At 52.2% G+C, this 27,269-nt stretch overlaps 2 protein-coding genes across 2 annotated transcripts in view; one reads left to right on the top strand and one right to left on the bottom strand.

Annotated features, from left to right (window-relative positions):
- The window catches only part of LOC128404167 (zinc finger protein 391-like), an 86,702-nt gene extending 71,786 nt beyond the window's left edge, over positions 1 to 14,916 (bottom strand). The window contains exon 1 of the mRNA XM_053369592.1: positions 14,690 to 14,916. The gene's annotated coding sequence lies outside the window, so the exon portion shown is untranslated. The remainder of the gene's footprint in view (positions 1 to 14,689) is intronic.
- Positions 2,918 to 27,269, top strand: part of KIRREL1 (kirre like nephrin family adhesion molecule 1) — a 103,300-nt gene continuing 78,948 nt past the window's right edge. The window contains exon 1 of the mRNA XM_053369591.1: positions 2,918 to 3,142. Coding sequence (XP_053225566.1) covers positions 3,085 to 3,142 — 58 coding nt within the window. The 5' untranslated portion in view covers positions 2,918 to 3,084. The remainder of the gene's footprint in view (positions 3,143 to 27,269) is intronic.

Here is a 27,269-nt window from a genome sequence, read left to right as displayed (position 1 = left end):
CTCTCTCTCTCTCTCTCTCTCTCTCTGCTGTTGCCTGTGGGAAGATGCCTTCAACCCTGCAAGGAGAGAAGGGGTGGGCCTTAAAATCTGGCCCTTTCCTCTCCCAGATGTGAGATACTCTGCACAGGCTTGAGAGGAGGAGGAGGAGGAGGAGGAGGAGGAGGAGGAGGAGGAGGAGGAGAAGAATTTGTTATTTATACCCCGCCCACCTGGCTGGGCTTCCCCAGCCACTCTGGGCAGCTTCCAACAAAATATTAAAATACTGTAATACATCAAATGTTAAAAACTTCCCTAAACAGGGCTGCCTTCAGATGTCTTCTAAAAATCTGGTAGTTGTTCTTCTCTTTGACATCTGGTGGGAGGGCGTTCCACAGGGCGGGCGCCACCACCGAGAAGGCCCTCTGCCTGGTTCCCTGTACAGTGGTACCTCGGGTTAAGTACTTAATTCATTCCGGAGGTCTGTTCTTAACCTGAAACTGTTCTTAACCTGAAGCACCACTTCAGCTAATGGGGCCTCCCGCTGCCGCCACGCGATTTCTGTTCTCATCCTGAAGCAAAGTTCTTAACCCAAGGTACCATTTCTGGGTTAGTGGAGACCGTAACCTGAAGCGTCTGTAACCCAAGGTACCACTGTAACTTGGCTTCTCGCAGTGAGGGAACCGCCAGAAGGCCCTCGGATCTGGACCTCAGTGTCTGGGTAGAACGATGGGGGTGGAGACGCTCCTTCAGGTCTACTGGACAATGATGCTCTCTCATGCACATCCCAGTCACCCTCCAGGTGCCTTCAGGAGCTGTGCAGTTCAGAGGGCGCCTGGTCCCAGAACCAGGGAAGCCCCTTTGAGATGAAAACCTAGCAGCAAAGTACCCAAAAGGTTGTGCAGGAACCCCTCTGGGAGAGAGAGAGAGAACTGCCTTTGCAAGAAGGGAAATAAACTCTGAATTGCCTTCAGCTTGAGGAAACCTTTGTCTGCGCCGAATGTCTTAATTCTCTGCCTCCTTCGGCCTCTGGAGGTGATTCAGAGATGCCTGGAGAGTCGTCAAGAGACGCCCATCATCACTAAACTTCTCAGACAGATTTCGGCAACCCAGATGGCGCCTGGACACCCGTCCCCAAATGATCCGGGGAACTCTTGTCTGAAAGCGACAGGGGGCTCCAGAGCCAGATCCCAGGCCTCTTTTAAATGTCATGGGGGAGACGACTTACTCCCAGGAAACGCAGGAATGTAACCTTGGTTTCTCCCTCCCCCCCAAAAAAAAGCTCATAAACCTTCTGATCAAGTCACATCAAGGAGCTTTACTCTCAAGTAAAATGGGCCTAGGAACCTGGACTTGAACCCCTATGTCTGGTTACCACCCGCTCCAAGCAAGATAGTGCCGTGTAGTGGTTAGGGTGTTGAGCCAAGATCTGGGAGAGACCCAGGTCCAAAGGGCCATGAAGCTCACTGTGGTGACTTTGGACCAGTCTCACCTGCCTCACAGGACTGTTGAGGGGAGAAGCTTGTAGGCCACCTTGAGCTGCTTGGAGGGAAAAGGTAATAAACAAACGAACATCAAGAAGGTACTTTGCTCTCAAGTTCTTCACCTTTGGCGATCCCTCGTAGCCAAGTAAGATTGTCTCCATCAACATAGTTCTATCAATGAGCCTGTAAGTGACCGTGGAGGCCAGTTCTGGATCCAAATGGGCCAGGAAGGCAAACCTTGACCCTTGAAACGTAGGCGTGGTTCTCCTGCTTTGCTAGGATTCCTTCCTGCCAGTCATCAGACTGGTCCTCAGCTGATCTGCACAGGGAGCGCTTTGTGCACAGAGAATTGGACATGCCCCACGCTCCCTGCTGGCGAACATTCAGGCTTACTCGGGAGTAGCTGCCGTTGAGATCCATGGGATTTCCTCCCACCCGGGAAGGCAGCTTCCTAGGCTCCTGTTCAAACCAGCCCTTTTCTTAGAACCATGAGGACTAGAATTTTACTCTATTTCTTTGGAAGAAAGATGAACTCAGCAGGCAGAGTATCTTCCCAGGCAGAAAGGCCCAGATTCCAGGTAGGGAAGGACCATCAGCGCCTCCTGGAACCCAGGCCAGCGGCTGCCAGCCCAAGTCGACCACCCCAGAGGCTGAATTCATCGCGCTCCTCTGCCATCCAGCCACATGGCATCTCCGTGAGGCTGGCCTGGACGACCCTGAGGGTCTCTTCACTTCTGTCATTCTCACATCTGGAGGGCGCCGGGTTGGAGAACGCCGCCGTCCCCAACAGCCCCATCTGTAAGGCCTACGCCTGAGGAGCCTTTAAAGGTAAAGGGACCCCTGACCGTTAGGTCCAGTCGCAGCCGCCTCTGGGGTTGCGGCGCTCATCTCGCTTTACTGGCCGAGGGAGCCGGCGTACAGCTTCCGGGTCATGTGGCCAGCGTGACTAAGCCGCTTCTGGTGAACCAGAGCAGCCATGGAAATGCCGTTTACCTTCCCGCCAGAGCGGTACCTCTTTATCTACTTGTACTTGACATGCTTTCGAACTGCTAGGTTGGCAGGAGCAGGGACCGAGCAACAGGAGCTCACCCCGTCGCGGGGATTCAAACCGCCGACCTTCTGATCGGCAAGTCCTAGGCTCTGTGGTTTAACCCCCAGCGCCACCCGCGTCCTTATGAGGAGCCTTTACACGGGAGTAAATCCGGATCGGGGCCTCCCCTGCCGAGCCGCGTCCACACGTGCCAGAACTTTGCCCAAGTTGGCCGGAGCAGCGGGTTGCGCCTCGGCGCCTCCTCCGCCCGCTCCTCCCCCGGAGGCCAATCCGGAGCGCCTCTCTCCCTTCCCCCGGCGCTGCCTGCTTCGCTCTCTTCTCCTCCTCCTCCTCCCTCCATCCCAAAGTGGTTCCCGGCGCGCTCCTTCTTCCCTCCCTCCCTCCTCTCTGCCTCCCTCCCTCTCTCCTCCTCCTCCTCCTCCTCCTTCCTCCGCCTTTTGTGCTACCAGGAGAGGCGCCGGAGCCGGAGCGGAGCGGGTCCCCCGCCGGACTTGCTGGTGGCGGCGGCGGAGCTGCTGGGCGGACGACGGAGCCCCGAGCGAGCGACGGACCCCGGCCGGCCCTCCGGGAGCGATGCTGGTCCTGGCCGTGCTGTGGGTCTTCACGGGAGCCGACGCCGCTTTCGCCCAAGGTAAATCCGGAGCCGGATTCGGAGCGGAGAGAGACTTTTCTCTCGCTTGTTTTGCGCCTCGACGGCAGCAGCGCCGAGAAACGCAGAACCGAGGCTGGCTTGTTCCGTTCGTGGCGCGCCGGGGAGAGGCGAGGTTTTCGCTCCCCTCCTGGGAAGAAAAACTTGGAGGGGGGGGGGAGAGATTTAGGAAAAGTGCGGAGCGGATCCCAGGACACCCCCAGAAAGGAGAGAGGCGTTCCCACGGGTGGTTGTTTTTTTTGGGGGGGTGTCTGGATTTGCAGTGCTCAGCGTGGAAAGGGGGTGCAGTCGGATTGAAATGGGGGGATGAGCGTCGTGGCTTCCGAGCAGGGGAGTTTGGGGGGGGGGGCGGAAGGAAGGAAGGAGAGTTGCTCCTGGCCCCGCTTCGGATTTGCAACTGGTGTAAACAGGAGGGGAAACTCCGATGAAGCTGATGGTTTTTTGAGCGGAGAGGTATTTTAAAAGCGGGGGCCCCGATTCTGCGGCCGGGGCGGGAGCGAAACGAGCGTTCAAGGACCCGGGGGGGAAGGGGATCGGGCCTGTTTGGAGGGCGAGGGGGAAGTTAACTGGATGAAGCCCCCCACTCCCCCCAAAAAAAGTAGGATCGGGATCAGAGCGGTGGATCGGTCCTCTAGGATCGTGCATCGTGGGCGAGGAAGGCGGCGGATCCAGCCACGTTTCTCCCTGCTTTGTGGCGTTCGCTCCCAGGCAATCGGCAGCCTTAGAAAGACCGCGTTACTCGCGAGGAAGGAGCCTTGAACTCTGTGTGATTGCGGGGCGGTGGAGGAGATCCTGACTCGCGAGTAACCTCCATCCGAAAAGAGAGGCGAGCCAGCAACCCTCCCCACCCCCAAAACAATGGCCATCTCCCTCCCTCCATCTCACACCCGCCCCACATTGGGTTCGGTTTGGAAGCCAAACTCGGGGGGGGGGGGGTTGGCTGATGCGGGGAAAAAGTTAGGGCCGAAAGGGCTTTAAAGGGTTTCATTTGCGGGTGGGGGGGGGCAGAGAGAGAGATGGAAAAAGTGAAAGTGACTCGATCAGGGTGCGCGCGCGGGGGGGGGGGGCGATGTTTGAGGGATCCCAGTGGGAGGAGGCGGAGGGAAATGTGTTTTTTTGCCCTCCCCTTTTCATTTTTGGAGCCTCCAGGAAAGTTAAAAACATGTCAGGGGGGGGAGATGTGAAGCGGGGGAGAGGGAGAGGGGGGAATAGGTTGGGATGGGGGGGATTTCCCAGGCACCCAAACCTCCCCCCCCCCGCCTCCCAATCTAGCCGGAGGGGGAGAATTCTTTCCGAGGCGCACGCCGGAAAGATTTGGTCCTGGGGGGCGCTGTTGGTGTGGGGGATGGACTTGTGGCTCGTTGCAAGCGAGGATGGAGCTGGTCGTGGCCCAAACTTGGGGGGCGGGTGGGGGGCTGGAGAAGAGAGAAAATGAGGGAGGGGTGGTGAGAGCGCCTGGTGCCGGTTTGGGGGTCGGGGGGCGCTGGGGGGGCAGTTGAATCAGCGCTGATGGCCGGACCTCCGCCGCCTTCTCTCTGCAGATTCGGGGTGGGGGGCTGAGCGCCTCGTCGCCCCCAGTCTGGTGGGATGCGGTTGCCAAGGGCTTATGGGGGGGGGAGCTTTGCCACTCCCCACAACTCCGGGGGTGGAAGGGGGCGTTGTAGTTCAGCAGCATTGGGGGGGCGCGGGTCCCCCCCCCTTTACCCGCCGCATCTATTGCCTTGATATCCCTCCTTTTGTTCTCTGAGCTGAGCATCCTGGGTCCCCCCCTCCTCATTTAACCCCCCAACAACCTTGCCAGGTAGGTCAGTCCGAGAAGGATAGAGACTGGGCCCAAATTTGCACCCAGGGCCAAATGGGAAGATGTCTTAGAGTTAGAAGGGACCACGAGGGTCATCTAGACCAACCCGCTGCAGGGCAGGAATCTTTCACCCAAGCTGGGACTCGAATCCAGAACCCTGAGATTCGGAGTCTGATGCTTCACCAGCTGAGCTGTTATTCCTGGTTCAAGCCCTCTTGCGCCTGGGGCCCTGGTCTGATGCTCTAACCGCTACACCACACTGCCTCTCTATTATATGTGTGTGTTCTGGAGTCTGTTGTGTAGGTGGACAGCGGTGGGTGAAACCTTGAAAAGAAAGAGGGAAGGTGTTTGGCTTGCAGAAGGCCAGCAGAGTAGAGCTGAGCGGGGCAGGGGATGTCTGCCTTGTGCCACTGCTGCTGCGGAACGGAGGAAGATGAAGGTTCCTTGTGCAACATACTAATAGAGCCTCCCCTTTCAGTGGCAGTCTACCCTGCGATGCCTCAAAGGCTGGCAGGATTGGAGGCAAGGTGGCATTTGGCCTATTTTTGTGTGGTTTTTTTGGGGGGGATATATGGCGACATCCTTGACTTTAGGATAATGAGGACTCTCTCTGGTCCCGGGAAGGCGTCTGTGAGAGGATCCCATGGTGCGTGGTTAACCTGTGGAACTCCCTGCTGCAGGAGGCAGTGGTGGCTTTGAAAGAGGACTGGATGAATTAATAGAGGAGGAAGGAGGCCATCTTGGGCTATTGTTTGCCCCAGTGGCTATTGTCTGCCTGAACAACTGGAGGCAGCAATGCTCCTGAATGCGCAGCCGTGGAAAGGAGTCCTGAGTTCAGATTCTGCCTGCGGGTTTGCCAAAAGAGGCATTGGGTTGGCCCCTCCGAGGCCGGATGGGTCCTTGCCCTGACCCAGCAGGCTCTCTTTATGGTCTGTTACCCTATTACTCTGAGTAGGCCCATTGGAATTAATGGACCTAGTACAGCCATTTCCTTCAGTTCCATTGGATGGGGTCCAATGCTAGTCTTCCTCCCGAGTAAAGCCCATTGAATTGGAACACACAAATCACTAACTTGGGTCCACTGATTTTGGTGGGTCTACTCTTGAGCAGAACTGAGCTGTTTGGCTGTGAAAGGGACTCCCAGGGAAGGCGGTGGACTCTCCTTCACTGGAGGTTTTTAAAGAGGCTGGATTGCAAGGGGCTGGACTAGAAGACCTTTGGGGGTCCCTTGCAACTCCACAATTCTCCGAGTTGGAATACAACCTGGTAGGTCTACTCATGAGCATGGCTAGCATTCGAGGCAGGCCTATTATTGCAATATTTCAAGCCCCTAGCTAAAAGGAGAAAAGGTGTCTTCTGATGGGGTGGGGGTCCCAAAGTGTGTTTCTCTTTAAAATGCTATAATCTCTTCCCCCCCCCAAAAAAAATCCTCTTTTGAAGAAAGCTCTGTGTGTGTGTGTTGGGGAGGGAGAGACTGAATTATTGTGTGTGTGTGTGTAGAAATCTCTGGGCCCTTCATTGGCTGAGATCCCACTCAATTTTTGCAGGGGGGGGAGCTGAGTTGTCAAGCTCCTCCCCTCTGTGACCACATTCCTTATAATTAAAGAGGGGGAGGAGCAGCCTCTTTGCACAGCCTGGAGGGGAAAAGGAGAGAAATTGGGATTTTCAAATGCGGGAGGGGGGGATTCGTAGAACCTCAGAATTGGAAGGGACCCCCGGAGCCATCTAGTCCACCCCTCCGCAATGCAGGGAGAGAGGGGGACCTCTCAAACCCGTAGGATTTCTGCTTCTCTCTCCCCACTTGGGAGGTTTTTCTGAGTTATTCTCTGGGGCTGAGCAGCACAGGAAAGAGAGCTTTCTATTTAAGCCAATTTAAGGAGAGAAGAGGCGGGTGGAGACCAACTGGGGGGGAATACTCTGAAATAAAGGCATGTCGAAGAAATTGTGTTAATCGGGGAGGTTCCAAAGGGATGGATGTCAATTTGTGTGTAATTCTCTCTTTTTTTTCCGCTTCCATGGGGTGGTTGGCCCCACCGATGCTGATGAACCCCGGTCCTTGTTTGGGTGCAGGGCATGATCCACTCTTGGCCATGCAGAAGTAGCTATGGATTAAATACACCAGATATAATCCAGGTGGGAGTTCCTCCCCCTTGGCTGCCCAGATGCTGTGGGACTACAATTCCCATCGTCCTGCGTCAGTTCAGTTGTCGTGGGTGATGGGAGTTGTAGTCCAAGGATGTCCCAGCTGTTAGAGGGAAGGATGTGGGGGGAGATATCTGGGGGTGTGAGGCAGGGCTGGGGTGTGACTCTGCGGCTGATCACCTGCCTGGCATGCAGAAGGGCAGAACTTTCCCTGTGATTATACAGTGGTACCTCGGGTTACATACACTTCAGGTTACAGACTCCGCTAACCCAGAAATAGTGCTTCAGGTTAAGAACTTTGCTTCAGGATGAGAACAGAAATCGTGCTCTGGCGTAGCAGCGGCAGCAGGAGGCCCCATTAGCTAAAGTGGTGCTTCAGGTTAAGAACGGACCTCCAGAGTGAATTAAGTACTTAACCCGAGGTACCACTGTAATGAAATGATTTTAGATGCTGTATTATTTTACTGTTGTTACCCGCTCTGAGCCCGGCTTCGGCTGGGGAGGGAGGGATATAAATAAAATATTATTATTATTATTATTATTATTATTATTATTATTATTATTATCATCATCATCATCACCACCATCATCATCATCATCACCAGGACTTGAGGGAAGGCCCATGGCACCTGCGCTGCATGCAGAAGGTCTCCCGCATCTCGGGGGGGGGGCGCTTGCCTGAAACCCTGGAGAGCCGTGGCTGCCAGTCAGTGCAGGCAGATGGAGGCCCTGACTTGGGGAGAAGGCAGCTCCCTATGTGGGAGGGCTGGAGCTCAGTGGTTAGAGCACCTGCGCTGCGTGCAGAAGGTGCCAGGTCCCACCCCAGGCGCATCTCTGGAATATCAAAGGAGCTGTGCATGTATTGAAATTACCCTGAGAAATGAGCGAGTGTTTACTGGGGGGGGGGGCAGATACGGCTGAGGCTGAGCAGGAGGCAGGGGCGGCTGGGCGCTCGCTTGTGTGGCGGGGCTGGATGAGCCTCATCACTCTTCATTTCTCGCTAAATAATTTTCTGTATTTTATCTAAATGAAAGTCATTCTTCTTCCCCCTCCCCCCCCGTCCCCCCCACCCCACCCTCTTTCAATCTCCTGCAGGGCTTCTCCCCACAATGGTGTGTCACAAATTGAAATATTCATTCATTTTCCGAGGCCTTTTCTCTCTCTCTCTCTCTCTGTCCGCATGGATTATTTTTCATTTTCTCCTCTCTTTTCTTTCAGGGGGAAGGATGGGGGAAATTTAAAACGGAAAAGATTAAAGATAATTGTGTGTGTGTGTGTGTGTGTGTGTGTGTGGAGAGGAGGGAGACCATTGAAAACAGAGCAAAACTATATCTCTTTTTACAGGGGTTCAGTAAACACCCCCAACGCTATCCCATGTTGCAACCCGGGGATATCAGACGGGGTCAGCACTTCTGCTAGATAGCAGGGTTGCCAACTTTTGGCGCTCTACTCCTCGGCCTTTTCACAGCAGCCAGGAGCTCGGAAATTTAGGAGGTGGAAACTTCCACCTCCTCCCCCAACATCCCTTTATCTCTCCTTGGCAAAGCAAAGTTAAGCTGTTAACTGCAGAGGAGCAAGGGCAGAAAAAAACGTTGGCAACCCTGCTATAGAGGCGAACGCTTTCCAGGATTAACATGGCGAAGGGTCTTGGACGGAGATGAGGAGGTTGGTTTTGATAGCATGCTCTTTCTCCATGGCGTATGGAAGCGTTTGCTTCTTGCCTGGTCACCTGCAACGAATTGGAATAGTTTCTAGGCGACCAAGCAGTGGGGATTGCGGAATCACAGAATTCTAGATTTGGAAGGGACCGCGAGGGTCATCTAGCCCACCCCGCTGCAAAGCAGGAATCTTTCACAAGCCTGGGATTACGGGTCTCGTGCTCCACCGACTGAGCTATCCCACTTGCTATAACTGCAGAGAATTGACTCGGGGGTGGGCATTGATCTATATATCATTTCATTCATTTAGTCCGTAAAATTTAATGAATACAGTCATACCTCTTGTTATGTTTGCTTCAGGTTAAATCTTTTCAGGTTGCGTCCCGTGGCGACCTGGAAGTACCGGAAAGGGTTACTTCCGGGTTTTGCCGCTCGCGCATGCACAGACGCTCAAAATGGTGGCATGCGCAGAAGCGGCGAATTGTGACCCACAGACACGGGTTGCATTCTGCTCATGTTGCGAACGAGGCTCCGGAACGGATCCCGTTCGCAACCAGAGGTACCACTGTACTTGATTGTAAAACACATACACACAACCTCTGGGCAGATCTAGGTGCTTCTCAGAATTCCAAACCAGAGGACTGGACAAATTCAAGGAGAACACGGCTATTGAGGGCCACTGCTAGCCACAATGTCCTGCCTCCATAGGGAAGAGGAAGCAATGTTTCTGGAAGCTACAGGAGACAAGAGGGTTGCTCTCGTGCTCGGATCCTGCTGCAAGTTTCCCTAAAGAGGCATCTGTGGTCGGCCCCTGCGAGGACGGAAGGCTGGACTGGACAGGCCCTCTTTGGCCTGATCCAGCAGCCAGGATCTTCTGTTGTCCTTAGAGAACCTCCAGCTCCAGAGACAGTCTATCTGCATTCCCAAGTTCTTTGGGGCAATTGGCCCCTGTGAGTGGGGACAGGAGGCTGGACTAGACGGGCCCCCTTTGGCCTGATCCTGCCGGCTCTCCTCACATTCTGACGTCTCCTGGCCCCGTAGCAAGGAAGCTTCTCTCGCTGCCGCCGCTCTGAGCTTTTCCTGCCCACCTCCTGTAAGAAACGGCGTAAATATTGTGAGTGGCACTCGGGAGATAATAGCAGTCTGACTGCAAATTGATTAGTGCTGTGTGGAAACTGCCAGCCTGGGCTGCCCACGCAGACCGCCTGCCACTTACCTGCCGGGTTCACTCGGAGGGAACAGACGGAGGCGGGGGGGGGGGCTGGCATGCAGAACACGGGGGGGGGGATGGGTGCGGAGGAGCAGCAAAGGACTTTGGTAACATGGCGCCCGGAGCGAGGACTAAATTTTGAGCTCCTCCACCTCAACTATTATTTTCACAATAATTGGTACAGTTGCTTTTTATGCATCTTCTCAGTCGGTATCCGTATAAAACAGGTATTATTATTATTATTATTATTATTATTTATTATTTATTATTTTGCACCCAGTTATTATTAGCCTGCACCACCCTAAATCTGGAGCTGGTGGGGAGATGGATTAAAACCCTCCTAACGTGGGGAGAGGGATGAGCTCAGCTCCCTAGAGACCAGGGAGTTGCGTGGAAATGCAGACACCTGCGGCTGTACTTTGTACATTGCTGGAACCCCATTGCTGTCTCTAACCATTGGCCCTGCTGGCCAGGGCTGGCGGGAGGAACAGCCTCTGGAGGGTGTCATTTTTGCTGCGCCTGCTTCAGGGTCCTGGTCAGGGGTGGGGCGCCCTCCCCACTGGTCCCATCATCACCCCGAAGACTGGTCATGCTGGCTTATTTATTTATCACAGAGATAGCCCAGCTTTTTCTCCCTGGCAGTTAAGGGGTGTCATTCATGGTTCTTCCTCCGCTTATTTAATCCCCACAACAACAGCCCTGTGAGGTAGGCTGAGAGGCAGGCGCTTCAGGGAAGTTTTTAATGTGTGACATTTTTAATCTTTATTGGAAGCCGCCCAGAGTGGCTGGGGAAGCCCAGCCAGATGGGCGGGGTACAGATAATAAATTATTATTATTATTATTATTATTATTATTATTATTATTATTCATGGCTGAGTAGGGGGGTTCGAAGGCTCCTCTCTCCTGGGCCCTAGTCTGACCCTCTAACTACTGCAGCACACAGCTCAAGCCTTACTTGAGAATAGCTTAGGAACATAGGGACCTGCCAAAGTTCATTCTTTCTTCACGATCATGAGGACTTGAAACTTGCATCCTTTAAAAGAATGGATTAAAATTAATAGAAGGCTGAGAAGGTGATTAAAGAAGAAGAATGAAGTGGCGACATCAGGAAGCAATGGACATATGTTTGTAGCAGGCGCGGGAAACCTCATTATTATTTTTTAATTGTATTAAATTTAGATAATTTGGATCGATTTGTTAAAATTTGGAAAACTAATAGAAATTGATATATATAAAAGAAACTTGCATCCTTTTAGAAGAAGGCCAGTCACTCATTGGCAGATGGTCCCAGCTTCACTTGCCAGTGGCCTCTTCTGGAGGGACTGGGAACGCCCGTGCCGGCAACCCTAGACAGCTGAGGCTGCCAGCCAGTGCAGGCAACATTGCAGTTACCCCTGCACCCGCCCACCTGCTCCTGGGCTCCCTTTCCAGAGCCAGCACTCTGCCCAGCAATCACTGGCGTGAGGGTGGGTGGTGCCCCTGAGCTTGTGCAGAGCGCCGCTGCCTCTTTCCGCTGCCTCCCTTTGTGTCGTGGGAAGGGCTCCAAGATTGAAGGGAGCGTTTTCTGTGCGTTTCCTCCTCTGCCGACCTCTGGAGAGGAGCCCAAGGTTGGCGCTGCCTGCTGACGGGAGAGGAAAGGGCAGGCAGGCAGCCTCCCCAGCCGCCCGTCTCGGCTTGTCTCCCGAATCTCCCTTTCCGCCCATCTCCGGCTGCCATGGCTGTCTATCAATCAGACTTGCACTCGCCTCCCGCTCTCCTTCCAAGTCAAAACGGATCCTGCGGAGGATGGCTCTCCCCCCCCCCCCCGGGACTCTCCTCGCACTCGTCTCCACGGTGTTTGGGCAGGCCTGCGTTGGAGGGGGCAGCCCAGACTTTGAGGTGGGGAGGGGAGCCTCTCCTTCGCTGGGGGGGGGGAGGGTGGAAGTGTGTGGGAACTTCCTAGAATGTGTGGAATCCCAGAACGGTCAGACTGGAAGGGACCTCAAAGGTCATCCAGCCCAACCGCCTGCAATGCAGCCTCGGCCGAGATTTCCAGTAGAAGCTGAAGTGGGCAAGAGCGCCTCTGAGTGAAGTGCAGAGTGCCAAGTTGGTTCTGGTCCTAGCCCCTCCGCTGTGGCTCCTGGAGGCTGGAAGCTCTGGGGTGCCTCTAAATCCAGGTGTTGCTGCACCCCTTTCCATCTCTGCAGGGGGTTGGGCTAAATTATTATTATTATTATTATATTATATTATTATTATTATATTATTATTATATTTTATTATTATTATTATTATTATTATTATATTATTATTATTATTATTATTATTATTATTATTATTATTATTATTATTATTAATTTGTACCCCGCCCATCTGGCTGGGTTTCCACAGCCACTCTGGGCAGCTTCCAACAGAACACTAAAATACAATAACCTATTAAACATTAAAAGCTTCCCTAAAGAGGGCTGCCTTCAGATGTCTTCTAAAAGTCTGGTAGTTGTTTATCTCTTTGACGTCTGGTGGGAGGGCGTTCCACAGGGCGGGCGCCACCACTGAGAAGGCCCTCTGCCTGGTTCCCTGTAACTTGGCTTCTCACAGCGAGGGAACAGCCAGAAGTCCTCGGATTTGGACCTCAGTGTCCAGGCTGCATGATGGGGGTGGAGACGCTCCTTCAGGTCTACTGGGCCTTTGAGGCCGTTTAGGGCTTTCAAGGTCAGCACCAACACTTTGAATTGTGCTCGGAAACTACTGGGGGTTTCTTCCAACTCTACAATTCCATGATTCTACGTTAGGGGAAATGGCTTTGCAAACAATGTGCATGTTAGGCAAAGTTACATTATTGATGATAATGAAGATGATGATGATGCAATAAGCGTATACTAGGATAAATTTGCAATGCGACGCTGGTGCATTTTCACAGGGAAAATTCTTTAGAACTCCCAAATGATGTCCAGAACTTAAGAGTGTCGAGACAAGATCCTCAAAGGTCCAGATCTGCCACCCAATCTGCAAACCAGGGCTGCTGTGTGGCTGCAGGGGCTCTTTCTCCCCCCCCCCCCCCGCTGGGCTCCGAAATGAGACACCTGAGACTCAGAGGGGCTGGTGGGGGCTGGCCAGGTGAGCGGATTCCTCTGGAAGGCACCCGGATCCTGCAGCCTTTCCTCTGATTAATCCAGCTGTGTCAACAGGTCCCTGAGGCCGGGAGATGACGTGTGTGGCCCTTTGGGGGCTAGCTGCCTCGTGAGTCACTGCGCGTGTTGTCTGGTAAGCCGTCTAAGGGCGGGGCACCACCGCTGAGACTTAGCAAGCCTCAGGCCTGGCATTGCTTCTCAGCCTCACCTACTTTGCAGGGTTGCTGTGGGGAGGGGGGAAAGCACGCCCCCCCCGAGCTCCCTGGAGAAAAAGGTGGGATATAGTAATAATAATAATAATAATAATAATAATAATAATAATAATAATAATATCTTTATTGTCATTGCCCCCTCTCGGGGACAACGCAATTACTTATATAAATGCAAGAAATAAATAATATTGTAATAAATGAGCAGATTACTAGATGGGGGCAGCAAAGTGGGGAGAGGCGGGCACTCTGCACATGCGCATGGGCACTCTTGCTTTGTGTGCCTGGCAGGGGCAAGGAGGGTCCCAGGTTCAGGGGGGATCTTGAACTGGGCTTGTGTGAGGGTTGGAGCACCTCCTGCCCCAGCACCGGAGGAATTCTCTGTGTGGCCATGAAAATTTGGGGGGCCATATCCCAGTATGGAGGGACACAGGTGGCGCTGTGGATTAAACCACAGAGCCTAGGGCTTGCCGATCAGAAGGTTGGCAGTTTGAATCCCCGCGACGGGGTGAGCTCCCGTTGCTCGGTCCCTGCTCCTGCCCACCTACCAGTTCAAAAGCAAGTGCAAGTAGATAAATAGGTACTGCTCCGGCAGGAAGGTAAGCAGCGTTTCCGTGCGCTGCTCTGGTTCGCCAGAAGCGGCTTAGTCCTGCTGGCCACATGACCTGGAAGCTGTACGCCGGCTCCCTCGGCCAATAAAGCGAGATAAGCGCGGCAACCTCAGAGTCGTCCGCGACTGGACCTAAGGGTCAGGGGTCCCTTGACCTTTATCCCAGTGTGGGGGTGGGGAGCAGAGGCTGAAGTGAATGGAGCAGCAGGGCTGGTTCTTGCCTCCACCAGAGGTTCCTACAGTCCACCCAGGCAAGCGGCTGTGATTGCTGCCATTGCAGGTAGTTAGACTAGATGACTGGGGGTCCCTTCCAACTCTATGTTTCTGGGCATGATTGCAGTTCCAAGAATGTGAAGGGCGTGTGGGAAAGGGCCTGTGTCCTTCGGGAGAGTGTGTGGCCTGGGACTGGGCGAAGTGCCAAGGTCCAGAGAGTCTGTACTGAGATAGCTCTGGGTTCTAGATTTGCTCTTGCCATACCCCTGTGAGGTGGGCCACGGGGGCCCCCGTTTTGCAGGCTGAAGACTTGGCAAAGGCTAAAGAACCTTTTAATGAGGGTGAAAGAGGAGAGCGCAAAATAAGGTCTGAAGCTCAACATCAAAAAACGAAGATCATGGCCACTGGGCCCATCACCTCCTGGCAAATAGAAGGGGAAGAAATGGAGGCAGTGAGAGATTTCACTTTCTTGGGCTCCATGATCACTGCAGATGGTGACAGCAGTCACGAAATTAAAAGACGCCTGCTTCTTGGGAGAATGACAGGCCTAGACAGCATCTTGAGAAGTAGAGACATCACCTTGCCAACAAAGGTTCGTATAGTTAAAGCTATGGTTTTCCCAGTAGTGAGGTATGGAAGTGAGAGCTGGACCATCAAGAAGGCTGATCGCCGAAGAATGGATGCTTTTGAATTCTGGTGCTGGAGGAGACTCTTGAGAGTCCCATGGACTGCAAGGAGATCAAACCTCTCCATTCTGAAGGAAATCAGCCCTGAGTGCTCACTGGAAGGACAGATCCTGAAGCTGAGGCTCCAATACTTTGGCCACCTCATGAGAAGAGAAGACTCCCTGGAAAAGACCCCGATGTTGGGAAAGATGGAGAAGGCACAAGGAGAAGGCACAAGGAGAAGGGGACGACAGAGGACGAGATGGTTGGACAGTGTTCTTGAAGCTAGCAGCATGAGTTTGACCAAACTGCGGGAGGCAGTGGAAGACAGGAGGGCCTGGCGTGCTCTGGTCCAGGGGGTCATGAAGAGCCGGACACGACTAAACAACAACAACACCACTCCTGTGGGGCCTCAACAGTGGGGCGTGCTGGGGTGCTCTGACGGTCTCCAAAATGGCAGCCTGGGTGTCCCCCCCCCCCGCCCGTCCAATGGTGTGTTGATGGCAGATTCCTTTCCCCTCCATCTCACGCCAGGCTGAGTGGAGCCATTGTCGCAGCTCAGCCACCCGTGGCAGCGAGAATCAAGGGGTGAGCTGGGGCTGCAGGAAGAGGCTGCCTTGTGGGGGGGAGGGGGCTTGCCTGGCGGGGTGAGGAAAGGCAGCCTCCTTGCATTCCTTTGGGGGTGCCTTGCAAACAGTGGGGGGAGGCGGGTGTTTGTAGGATAAAGGGGGGAACTGAGTGCGATCACAAGCCAAAATAAAAGCACCTTCTCCCCTGCCAGGCCCAAGTTGAAGGCCAGCTTGGGTCTATTCATTTCAGTGTGTCTACTCTAAGGAGCTATACCTTAGAATCGTAGGGTTGCAGTGTTGGAGAGGACCCCGAGGGGCAGTTGAGAAAGGAGGTTGTAGAGCTTGAAAAGTTTCAGGGCAAAGTCATCCAGAGGGCGGAGCGACTCCCCAGTGACTTTTAGTTTAGAGAAAAGGCAAGGAAGAAGCGAGAGGATAGAAGTTTAATGTGTGGCACAGTGGAAACGGGCAGAGAGAAGCTTTTCCTCCTGCCTCCTAACACTAGAATCCATTGAAGGTGAATGCTGGGAGATTTAGGACAGATGAAAGGAAGTCTTTCTTCATTCTGCACAGAATTAAACTGTGGAACTCTCTGCCACAGGAGGCAGGAATGGCCACCAGCTTGGATGCTTTAAAAGAGGATTAGGCCAATTCACAGAGGAGGAGAGCTCCACAGTTGGAAGCAGTTTCTGGAAACCAGAGGAGGGGAGAGTTGCTCTTGGGCTCGGATCCAGCTTGAAAGCTTCCCTTAGGGCATCTGGTCGGCCACTGTGAGAACAGGAGGCTGGACTAGATGGGTCCACTTTGGCCCGACTGGCAGACTCTAGCATCTGCCACCTTCCGAGGGAATCTGCTCAGGGGGCATGTCCAGGGCAGCTTGGACATGTGTGTTCGGATGAGAAGCCTGGGCAGGTTTTTCGGTTGTGGATTAAGAGTCATGACTGAGGGGATTTTGCCAACCTGATTCCCTTCTTTGCACTCCAGCTCCCATCAGCCGCAGTCCAACCCAACCCAACCCCAGTTCCAAATTCTCTTGCCTTCCATTTATTAAAGCCTCTTCCGTCCTCCTTTTCTCCTGGCAATGCCCAGAGCGGTTAGCCAAGGAACTCCATCCTCTGTGCGAAGTGTCATGAGCTGATGCAACTTGCTGGCCGCCCAACATTGGGCACCAGCCAGTGGTTTAGATGGGCTTTTCGATTCAGGCAAGAGGGGAGGCCCATTAGCTTTGCTAGCTAAGCAGAGCTTCTGTGTCCAGAGGCAGTCTACCTTGGAATGCCAGTCTCTGGGAAGGGGCTGTTCCCATCACCCTCCTGCCCTGGTCTTCCACTTCCCAGAGGCTCTTGGTTGGTCCCCTGTGGGGTTTGGGGTGCAGGGGACTTCTGGGGGCAGGTCTCTGACGGAGCGTGACTTCTTCTTTGGGAACCCCAAAATCCTCGCTTATGTGGTTATGTAAGTGAGAGAGAACTGGAATGCAGGTGGCACTGTGGGTTAAACCACAGAGCCTAGGACTTGCTGATCAGAAGTCGGCGGTTTGAATCCCCGCAACGGGGTGAGCTCCCGTTGCTCGGTCCCAGCTCTTGCCAACCTAGCAGTTCGAAAGCACGTCAAACTGCAAGTAGATAAATAGGTACCTCTCTGGCGGGAAGGTAAACGGCGTTTCCGTGCGCTGCTCTGGTTCGCCAGAAGCGGCTTAGTCATGCTGGCCACATGACCCGGAAGCTGTACACCGGCTCCCTCGGCCAATAAAGCGAGATGAGCGCCGCAACCCCAGAGTCGGTCATGACTGGACCTGATGGTCAGGGGTCCCTTTACCTTTAAGTGAGAGAGAAGAGGGTGGTGTGTCCTGGCTGGGGGTTCATTCCAGTCTCCAGCCGCCCCATGACGGAGCGGGGAAATGGGTCCAGGCAGGATCAGCGGGGCTCTGCGAATCCCAGCCGGCCTTCTCTCCCTGCGAGGAGCTGCCTCCTCATCCCCATCCCTAAACCCTCCTTTAAAAGCCACTTAAGGAAATTGGGGTTGAAGCTGCCAGCAGGGCCTGCCAGGCTGCCGGGGGATTAAGGGGTTTAACTCTGGGCCTTCTGGCCACAAAGCCAGCATATGCTCCCTGCCCCTAAGCCCAGGCAATTTCATCCCCCTCCTGAGCTGCTTCAGAGAACGTATCTGGGGGGGGTCTTTTCCTTGCGCCCTGGGGTGGGGTGGGGGTGCCTGGCATGGAAGAGAGAACTTCTGCAGAGGGAGCTCTCGAAATCTGAGCCCTGGTCCACATTGTGCATCTATTATTATTGTGCTTAATAATACATAATAATAAATCACAAATCGTAAATAAATAATTATAATAATAAATTATAATATTTGTATTAAATAAAAATAAAGCCTCTGGCATGCTTTAGTTGTGTTCCTTTCCAGCTCCAGAATCCTATGATGATTCTATTATTATTATTATTATTATTATTATTATTATTATTATTATTATCATTGTCATTTTATTGCATTTGTATGCTGGCTTTTCCTCCAAGTGATTGCCACCAACTCTCATAACAATAGAACTTATGGTCATCCATTGAAACTGAATGTTGGAAGTTTCAGGACACATAATCTGGGGAACTCCCTGCCACATGAATTACCTGGATGGCTTTGAAAGGGAATCGGACAAATTCATGGAGGAGAGGGCTATGGACACCGTGGCTGTGCTCTGCAATGCTTCTGAATGCCTGGGGCTGGAAAGCACAGGAGGGGAGAGGGCTCTTGTGTTCGAATCCTGCTTTGGTTGGTTTCCCATGGAGGCACCTGCTTGGTCCCTGTCAGAACAGGAGGCCGGTCTAGGTGGGCCCCCTTTGGCCGGATCCAGCAGACTCATGTTCTCATGTTCTTCTGAGCTCCAGGTGATTCTCTCCTCCTCGTCATGGAGTCTTCACAAGAACCCCGAGAGGCCGTGGCTGCACCAGTGTCACCCAGGGAGAACTTCATGGCTGAGTGGGGGATTCGAATCCTGGACGCTCCCAGGCCGGAGTCCAAGACTCTAACCACTGCACCACACTGCACGGACTCTCCACCCACCCCACCCCCAGAGGGTGTGACATGCATTAACTGGGCTTTCAGGGTATGCTGTGGCTGTGGGGGGAGGCAGGTCCTTGTGGGGGGAGAGAAAGCTCTGGGATCTGCTCTCCCCTGCCCTTCGCGGGTCACAAATTCTCCACCCCTGAGCACACACCTGTATGGATCTCCCAGCTTATTTGCATTGATCGTTTCATGTTCAATTGCATCTTGCCTTGTATTGATTCAGAAAATAAATAAATCACGAGCCTCCCTGGTTAATTGGGCTCTTTGGAAAGGCCTACGTAAATCAATTAAATGATAAACCAAATTTGATCCCCCACCCGCTGTGGAAGGGAAGGAACTTGGGATGGGTCTTGTCAGACGGAAAGGGCAGCCTTGAAAGACATCGCGGGGGAAAGAAAGGGAGGAGGTTATAGGTACATCATTAGAGAGGGGCTGGGAATTGGCTTAATTTTCTGCTGCAGGAAGGAGAAGCCAGGCATTGGGATGTGAAGAAGCCCAAAGTGAGAGGCAGTGTGGTGTAGTGGTTAGAGAGTTGGGCCAGGACCTGGGAGAGACCAATCTCCACTCAGCCATGAAGCTCAGAGGGTGACTCTGGGCCAGTCCCTAAATCTCTGCCTGACGGACCTCGCAGGGTCCTTGGGGGGGTTGAGCCTCCCTGGCTTTTTTGTGGGAGCTTTCGGGAGCGCCTGTGACGCTTGCCCACGCACACACGCCTGCAGCTGCGTCTTCCTCATCCCTCCCATACTGCTCTCCTTTCCTCTCCCCCCCCCCCGCCCCAAACTTGGTTTTTTCCTTTGGCAATAGTTACTGGGGGATTATAGCTAACTCTTCATAAAGATTCCCCTAATTGCTTGGCTTACTTCAGGTTTTATCATCAAAGCAGCTGTTATTCCCTCTCTAGCCTCCTTTTTCTTTTTATTATCTCTTAATTAATCACTCTGGCTTTCACACTTAGCAGATAATTAGAGTCCCCAGAGCCTGGCTGCTCATTTTCATAACCTCTTGCTCTGGAAGGCGAGAGGAAGGAAGGAAGGAAGGAAGGAAGGAGAGAGAGAGAGAGAGAGAGAGAGAGAGAGAGAGAGAGAGAGAGAGGTAGCAGCACTTGGGACCCACCTCCATCAAAGTAGCATCTTTATTACTGTTTGTTTATTGCAATATTTGCACCCCGCCTTTTCTCAAGGTGGCACACACGACCCCCCCCAACTGTATCCTCTCAGCAACCCTGTGAGGTGGGCTGAGAGGTAGTCTTCCAAGATCCCTCAGTGAGAGCTCCACAGCCGAGAGGGAATTTGAACCCGGCCCCCTCCCAGGTCCTGCTCCAGGACTTTAACCACTCTTCCGCCCTGCCTCTGTGTTGTAGGGCCGAATCAGGTGGTCTGCGGGCATCCCTCCGTCTTATGCAAAGCCCCCTTGAAACTGTGTGTATGTGTGTATGCATTAAATTCATATACCGCCCTTCATCGCAAGATCTCACGGTGGTTGACAGAACAGAATAAAAGATAAAAACACAAGTTTTAAAACAAAAGCAACAAAGCAATAACCTGCACCTTCCCACAGACACATGTAAAAGGCTGTGGAATATTATCAGACCAAGGGCTGGTGGAGGTGTTGGAGGAATTGCAGAGATGGAAGGGACCTGAGGGAATCTCTGTTTCAAAAGCCTTCCATGAAGGAGGATCCACCACAACAAAAAAATCTATTAGTTCATTGTTTCAAACCTTGGTTTATTTTGGGGGGCAGAGGCAGGGAATTTATGATTCTTTGGAAGTTTTGTTTTGGTGGGCTCCCTTGGGAATTTTTAAGCAGGGGTTGGCTGGTCGTCTGTCATGGCAGCTTTAGCTGAGATTCCGCCATTGCAGGGGGTTGGACTAGATGACCACCAGAGGTCCCTTCCATCTCTATGATTCTGTGGTTCTTTTTAATGGGTTTTCTTCTGGCCAGGTCCAAAAGTGGGTTCCGACAATAAAATATGCATTTATATAACAAAATTATTTTAAAAAGCGAGAATGAATAAGCAAGCAATTAAAATGTTACAGCTATTTGGAATGTACATATTACACACACACACACACACACACACACACACACACACACACAAAATGCTTGCATCTGGTTGGCCACCTTGAGAACAGGATACTGGACTCGACAGGCCACTGGTCTGATCCAGCAGCCAGACTCTTCTGCTGGTCTTATGGAGCCTCCAGCGCAAGAGGCAGTCTATCTAGTCTCCTATGTACTTCTGGGTAGTTGACCATCATCATCATCATTATTTTTAATTTGTATACCTCCTTTCTATCTTACAATACTCAAGGCGGTTTACAAGCTGAAGAAACAAAAAATGTACATCTTATAAGCATCTAATGCAATACAAAAATGTGATAATAAAACATAACTTTAAAATAGCCAACCACAATCAAAAAAGTAACATTCAACAATCATCAGAATAGTATAAAATAATAATATCAACATATAAAAGTTAATCAGAAATCCACTCAACAGTTACAATAATATCTAAACTATAATCAATAAAACAACGGCAAGCCACAATACATAAAACAATACAATACACATTGAGAAGCAGAGGCAGGTGGAAGGAAGCCTTGCCTGGTGGAGTCTCTCCCCTCACAGTCCACCGTGAGAAGAGGGCGCTGGGCTGGATCTGGCCCCTTTGGCAGGGCTCCCGTCCAGTGGCAGGGCTCTTCAGATCTCCCCTCCCCTACCTTGATCTAGGGCAGGACCCTGTTTCCCCCAGAGGTTTTCTGGTCGCCAAAGGCCACAACACCCCCCTTACCTGTTGGCTGGTTCACAGTCATGGCCGCCTGCCCTGGAGAGAGGAACGCGGAGTTGACGTCCAGAATGGCTTTCGAAAGGCGGCTGTGGGCAGTTTGGGTGGGCATGCCCAAAGGTGGCCAATACTGGGGAGCGAGTGTTCAGTGAGATAAGTAGAATTGCTCATCAGGAAGTTTTCCCAGCCTGCCTCGCTGAATCCCTAGCATAATGAGAATCGGGACTCGGTGGATAAACCACGAATTGGATTTCTCTTAGTGGCTGCGTGGAGGGAGGACTTAGAAGGGAGGAACTGGAGCGCTTGGTTAGAGTGTTGGGCCGACAGAAAAAGCGACCCACAAATTTAGGTTGGCGAGCACACAAACAACTTTGCGGGAGAGCTTCATTTTGCCCACAAATTCTCCCGAGAACCAATGACCAGTTCCAACGGTTTCTACCAACTTCTGGAGCCCTCAATGAGAACATGTCTTACTGGTTTATGCTGGTCTAAGTCACTGCAGATGGTGACAGCAGTCACGAAATTAAAAGACGCCTGCTTCTTGGGAGAAGGGCAATGACAGGCCTAGACAGCATCTTGAGAAGTAGAGACATCACCTTGCCAACAAAGGTTCGTATAGTTAAAAGCTCTGGTTTTCCCAGTAGTGATGTATGGAAGTGAGAGCTGGACCATCAAGAAGGCTGATCGCCGAAGAATGGATGCTTTTGAATTCTGGTGCTGGAGGAGACTCTGGAGAGTCCCATGGACTGCAAGAAGATCCAACCTCTCCATTCTGAAGGAAATCAGCCCTGAGTGCTCACTGGAAGGACAGATCCTGAAGCTGAGGCTCCAAGACTTTGGCCACCTCATGAGAAGAGAAGACTCCCTGGAAAAGACCCTGATGCTGGGAAAGATGGAGGGCGCAAGGAGAAGGGGGTGACAGAGGACGAGATGGTTGGATAGTGTTTTCGAGGTTACCAGCATGAGTTTGACCAAACTGCAGGAGGCAGTGGAAGACAGGAGGGCCTGGCCTGCTCTGGTCCAGGGGGCACGAAGAGTCGGACACGACTAAACAACTAAACAACAACAACAACAACAAAAGTGGGCGGTCATGTACAGCAACACAGGTTTTCATGATGTATGTTGGGGGAAGGCGTGTCTCTGGGCAAATTTAAAGAACAAAAGGGGTATTTAACCCACATTTTCAGGCAAAGTCTGGGATGATTTAGCTGTGATTCCTGCATTGCAGGGGGTGGGCTAGATGGCCCTGGGCGGTCCCTCCCAAATCTACAATTATATGGTTAATGGAAGTTTCTAAGCAGAGGCTGGACGGCCGTCCTCCAGGGATGCTTCAGTTGTGATCCCTGTGTTTCAGCCGGGCTGGATGACCCCGGGGTTTCCATTCCAAGGCAGAATTCTGTCATTCTAAGAAATAAAGATATTTAAAAGAGGGGAAAGGCATCTACTGGGAGATGCAAGGCAAGAGGTGGATCTTTCCTTTTAGAGAGTGCACTGGTTTTTTAAAAAAGGCAAATTCCAGGCAGCGGCTTTCTGACTTTGTTATTTGGGGCAAGGAGGGCGGGCAGATAATAGACTGGAGTCGGCAAGAACTTTGGAGCCGCTCCCTTGATAATGGCAGCCAGAGACCATCCAAGCCGCTGCTGTCTGTTACTTAATTATCTCTGAATGGGTTTTTTGTTCGAGCCTTTAAACATTTACTCTGATTGGGTTGTTGCCTCCAAAACGTCACACACAGAGACACACACACAATCCTCATCTTCCTTCCTTTGGTGTTTCTATGGAAACACCTCCAGGCACACAATTGTTCTCCTATTTTGTAATAAAAGTTGGATAGGGATAGTTCACCCCCTCTGCGCCTCCAACACACACACACACACACACACACACACCAAACCACAACCCTGCGCTTGCTCACAAACTCAAATTTCTGCACATGGAAACACACACAGATTGACAGTTGAACTGAGAGCGTGGCTCAATGGTATGATGACCCCCCCTCTTTAAAGAACAGCTGCCCCTTCTCTCTTAAAAGTGGGGGAGCGAGGGGTGTAAAAATGAAGTTATTAATGCAGCACACAGATGAACTGTGGAATTCCCTCCCACTGGAGGCAGGCATGGCCAGCAACTTGGTCTGATCCAGCAAACTCATTTTCTGTTCTTATGGAACCTCCAGGTCCAGAGGCAGTCTATCTTATCCCAATGTTCTTTGGGGTATTTGGCCACAGTGAGAAGAGGATGGTGCACCAGGTGGACCATTGGCCTGATCCAGTGGCCAGGCTCTTCATTGGTACAGCAGGTTACATTCCAGGCAGGCAAAAGACAGATTTCTACAGGCAAACATGAGCACACAAGAGGCATTGTCCCAGCTCCAGGAGGCACCCCAGACAGACAAAGGATGTGGGAACACCTGTAGAGAGGGGCGTGGCCTGTGAGTCTCCAGGGCCAGGTAAAGGAGCCCTGGAGGAGGACTTTGTCCTGCCTGAGACCTGGGGATTCTGCTGCCCTAAGGAGGGAATCTCTGCTGACGCTTCAGATCCATCTGGAAAGCCCTTTTCGGAGGGTTGTTTTTGTTTATCGTCCTCTCTACCTTTTCTCATTGTTCCTTCTGACATCCCTCTCCAATGAGCCTAATTTAACGCAGCTGAGTCTTGATGGCTCTGTCGTATCTGGGTTTTCCTTCCTCCATTCCTTCCTCCGTCCTAAAAGTTGGCATCTTGTCTCCTGCCTTTGCTAATGAGGGTTCCTGCGAAGCAGAGGAAGGAGGTGTGGGGGGGGGGTGTTTGCTTGCACTGGCTCCTTCTCTCTCTCTCTCTCTCTCTCTCTCTCTCTCTCTCTCTCTCTCTCTCTCTGACTGGGGAAATATGTTTTCCAGGTTGTCTGGGGCTGACTCGTTTGGCAGCATTTGGAATATGCTGGGTGACCAATTCGGGTCGTCTCACCTGGGGAAGGAAATTGCAGAGACGGGATCGAGGGGACAGAGGGACTCCCCTGTGTAGCATTTGGGATGTTTGAGCTAAGAAGGCAGGTGGGATAGAAATTATGCATGTTGGCATGGAGAAAGTAGATGGAGAAGTCTTTCTCCTTCTCTCCTGCAGTGGCATAGCGTGGGGGGTGCAGGGGGGGCCAGCCGCACCGGGCACAACATCTGGGGGTTAGGGTTAGGGGGCGCAAATCCACGGGTTAGGGGGCACAAATCCACGGGTTAGGGGGCGCAAATCCACGGGTTAGGGGGCGCAAATTACTTGCCTTGCCCCGGGTGCTGACAACCCACGCTACGCCACTGCTCTCCTGACACTAGAATTCACTGACCTCCAATGAAGCTGAATGTTGGAAGATGCGGGATAAAAGAAAATTCTTCTTTACACCATGCAGTTAAACTGTGGAACTCCCTGCCACAGGAGACAGTGATGGCCACCAACTTGGATGGCTTTAAAAGAGGAGGAGACAAATTAATGGAGCAGAAGAGGGCTCTCCATGGCTTCTCAATAGCAGTTTTTGGAAGCCGCAGGAGGTGGCAAGTGTCGCTCTTGGGCTCAAATATTTCTTGCGGTTTTCCTGAAAGAGACATCTGGTTGGTCACTGTGAGGACAAGAAGCTGGACTAGAAGGGCCCCTTGGGCCTGATTCAGGAGGCTCTGCTGATGTTCTTATGCAAGAGATCAATGCTTCAGCTTGGAGGTGACTCCCTGTTGGAACTCCCTGCCCATTGATATTAGGCAAGTGCCTTGGCTGCGCTGCTTCCAGGGCCTGACTTTTAACAAGCAATTTCTTGTTGCAGTGTATATCTTTATAACCCCACTTGCTTTTTTGGGGGGGCGAGTCTAACTTTGCTCCTGATGTCCAATTTTATTTTAACGTATATTTTCAGTTTCTGTGATTTCAGTGGTGTACATATATATATTTATATAAACCCTTTAAAATGAAAATAAAGAAATAACTCTCTGCAGAACCCAAACACACGCAGCCCCAAGATGCTGCCTCATTTATATGAAGATTTATCTTCCAGCATTCTAGTACTTACGCGTCACTCAGGGCGACAAAACAATTAAAAAAAAATGAAGGGGGAAATACAATTTATTCTACAAAAACAGCAGACTCCAGAGAGGGAGGCAGGTGCAGGCAGCGCACACAAAACAGAGGCATTTGATTTAAATGTTATATATTTCCAAGGATTTTGGAGGGGTTTTTTCCCCCCAGCCCACGGGTCACATTCCCAGGTAGAGAGCCTCTGGGGGGTCAAATACCTGGCAAATATGTGTGAGCAAGGAATATCTTCGCTTTGTATGTTTCAGCCACCAGAGGACTTTCCATGCATGTAATCTCTCTCGATCTTCCCATCCAGGGGAGCAAGAGGCATCATGGCAGGTCAGGGCCACGAGAAAGCACCCAAGGGGGCTGCGACACTGGGCCAGCGAAATGCATGGCGGGCAGAGTGCTGGGGGCCAGATAGAATAGCCTGGAGGGCCGCCCCTGGGCCTGAAATGCCAAATTCCTGTTCTTTCCAGGAAAGTCTGCCCAAGACGCTTAGGTCAGCCTCCACCAACCCAGCTCTCTTCAGATATTGTTGTTGTTTAGTCGTTTAGTGGTGTCCGCCTCTTCGTGACCCCCTGGACCAGAGCACGCCAGGCCCTCCTGTCTTCCACTGCCTCCCTCATGCTGGTAGCTTCGAGAACACTGTCCAACCATCTCGTCCTCCGTCCTCCCCTTCTCCTTGTGCCCTCCATCTTTCCCAACATCAGGGTCTTTTCCAGGGAGTCTTCTCTTCTCATGAGGTGGCCAAAGTCTTGGAGCCTCAGCTTCAGGATCTGTCCTTCCAGTGAGCACTCAGGGCTGATTTCCTTCAGAATGGAGAGGTTGGATCTTCTTGCAGTCCATGGGACTCTCAAGAGTCTCCTCCAGCACCAGAATTCAAAAGCATCCATTCTTTGGCGATCAGCCTTCTTGATGGTCCAGCTCTCACTTCCATACATCACTACTGGGAAAACCATAGCTTGAATTATACAGGCCTTTGTTGGCAAGGTGATGTCTCTGCTTTTTAAGATATATGGGAGTACAAATACCACCTTGAGAACGTAGGCTGCTAGATCAGGCTCAATGGGGCTCATCTAGTCCAGCACACTGTTCCTATGGTGGCCAAATTCCCCCAGGAACCTAGGAATTGAGATAGATTGCCTGTGGACCTTGAGGTTCAATAAGAACATAAGCAGAGCCTGGCTGCTGGATCAGGCCCAAGGGGGCCCCTTCAGTCCTGCACCCTCTTCTCACAGTGGCCACCCTGGTGCCTCTTCTGGGAAACACATAAGCAAGGCTTGACCATAAGAACAGGGCTCTCCCCTCGCAGGGTTCTTGTGTGGATGATGGAGAGAGGAGGACAGCCACACGTGGCGCCTTGAGTTCCTTGGAGGGAAGATGAGACGTCAGTGTAATAAGGAATAAAGGGGAGGCTGCCTCAAGCCAGTATCACCACTGGGCCAGCTGGCAGAGCTTCTCTTCGGCTTCTGTGCCTTTCAGGTTCTTCCTTTGGGACTGCTGTGGCCACATATGGCTTTGTTGTTGTTGGGACGCTGGTGGCGCTGTGCTCTAAACCACTGAGCCTCTTGGGCTTGCCGATCGGAAATTCGGCGGTTCAAATCCCCACAATGGAGTGAGCTCCCGTTGCTCGGTCCCTGCTCCTACCAAACTAGCAGTTCTTAAGCACACCAGCGCAAGTAGATAAATAGGTACCGCTGTGGCAGGAAGGTAAATGGCATTTCCGTGTACTCCGGCATTCGTCACGGTCCTCCGTGCGCCAGTAGCGGTTTAGTCCTGCTGGCCACATGACCCGGAAAGCTGTCTGTGGACAAACACTGGCTCCCTCAGCCTCAAAGCGAGATGAGCACCGCAACCCCATAGTCGCCTTTGACGGGACTTAACCTAAGTCCAGGGGTCCTTTACCTTTACCTTACCTATATGGCTTTTTGCAGAATTTAAGGGGCCGGGTTTGCAGACCCCGCAAGAAGCGTGATATGTGAATCAGGCTGTCGGTTCCTGAGCGTCTCCTAAAAGTTCATCTGTGCAAGTAGTGTCTTGGTGTCTTGGTGAGGG

Source organism: Podarcis raffonei, chromosome 16 (genome assembly GCF_027172205.1).
Source record: "Podarcis raffonei isolate rPodRaf1 chromosome 16, rPodRaf1.pri, whole genome shotgun sequence".
In the NCBI taxonomy this organism is placed as follows: Eukaryota; Metazoa; Chordata; class Lepidosauria; order Squamata; family Lacertidae; genus Podarcis; species Podarcis raffonei.
Note: the sequence above shows the minus strand (reverse complement) of the source record. Positions and strands in the feature narration are given on the sequence as shown.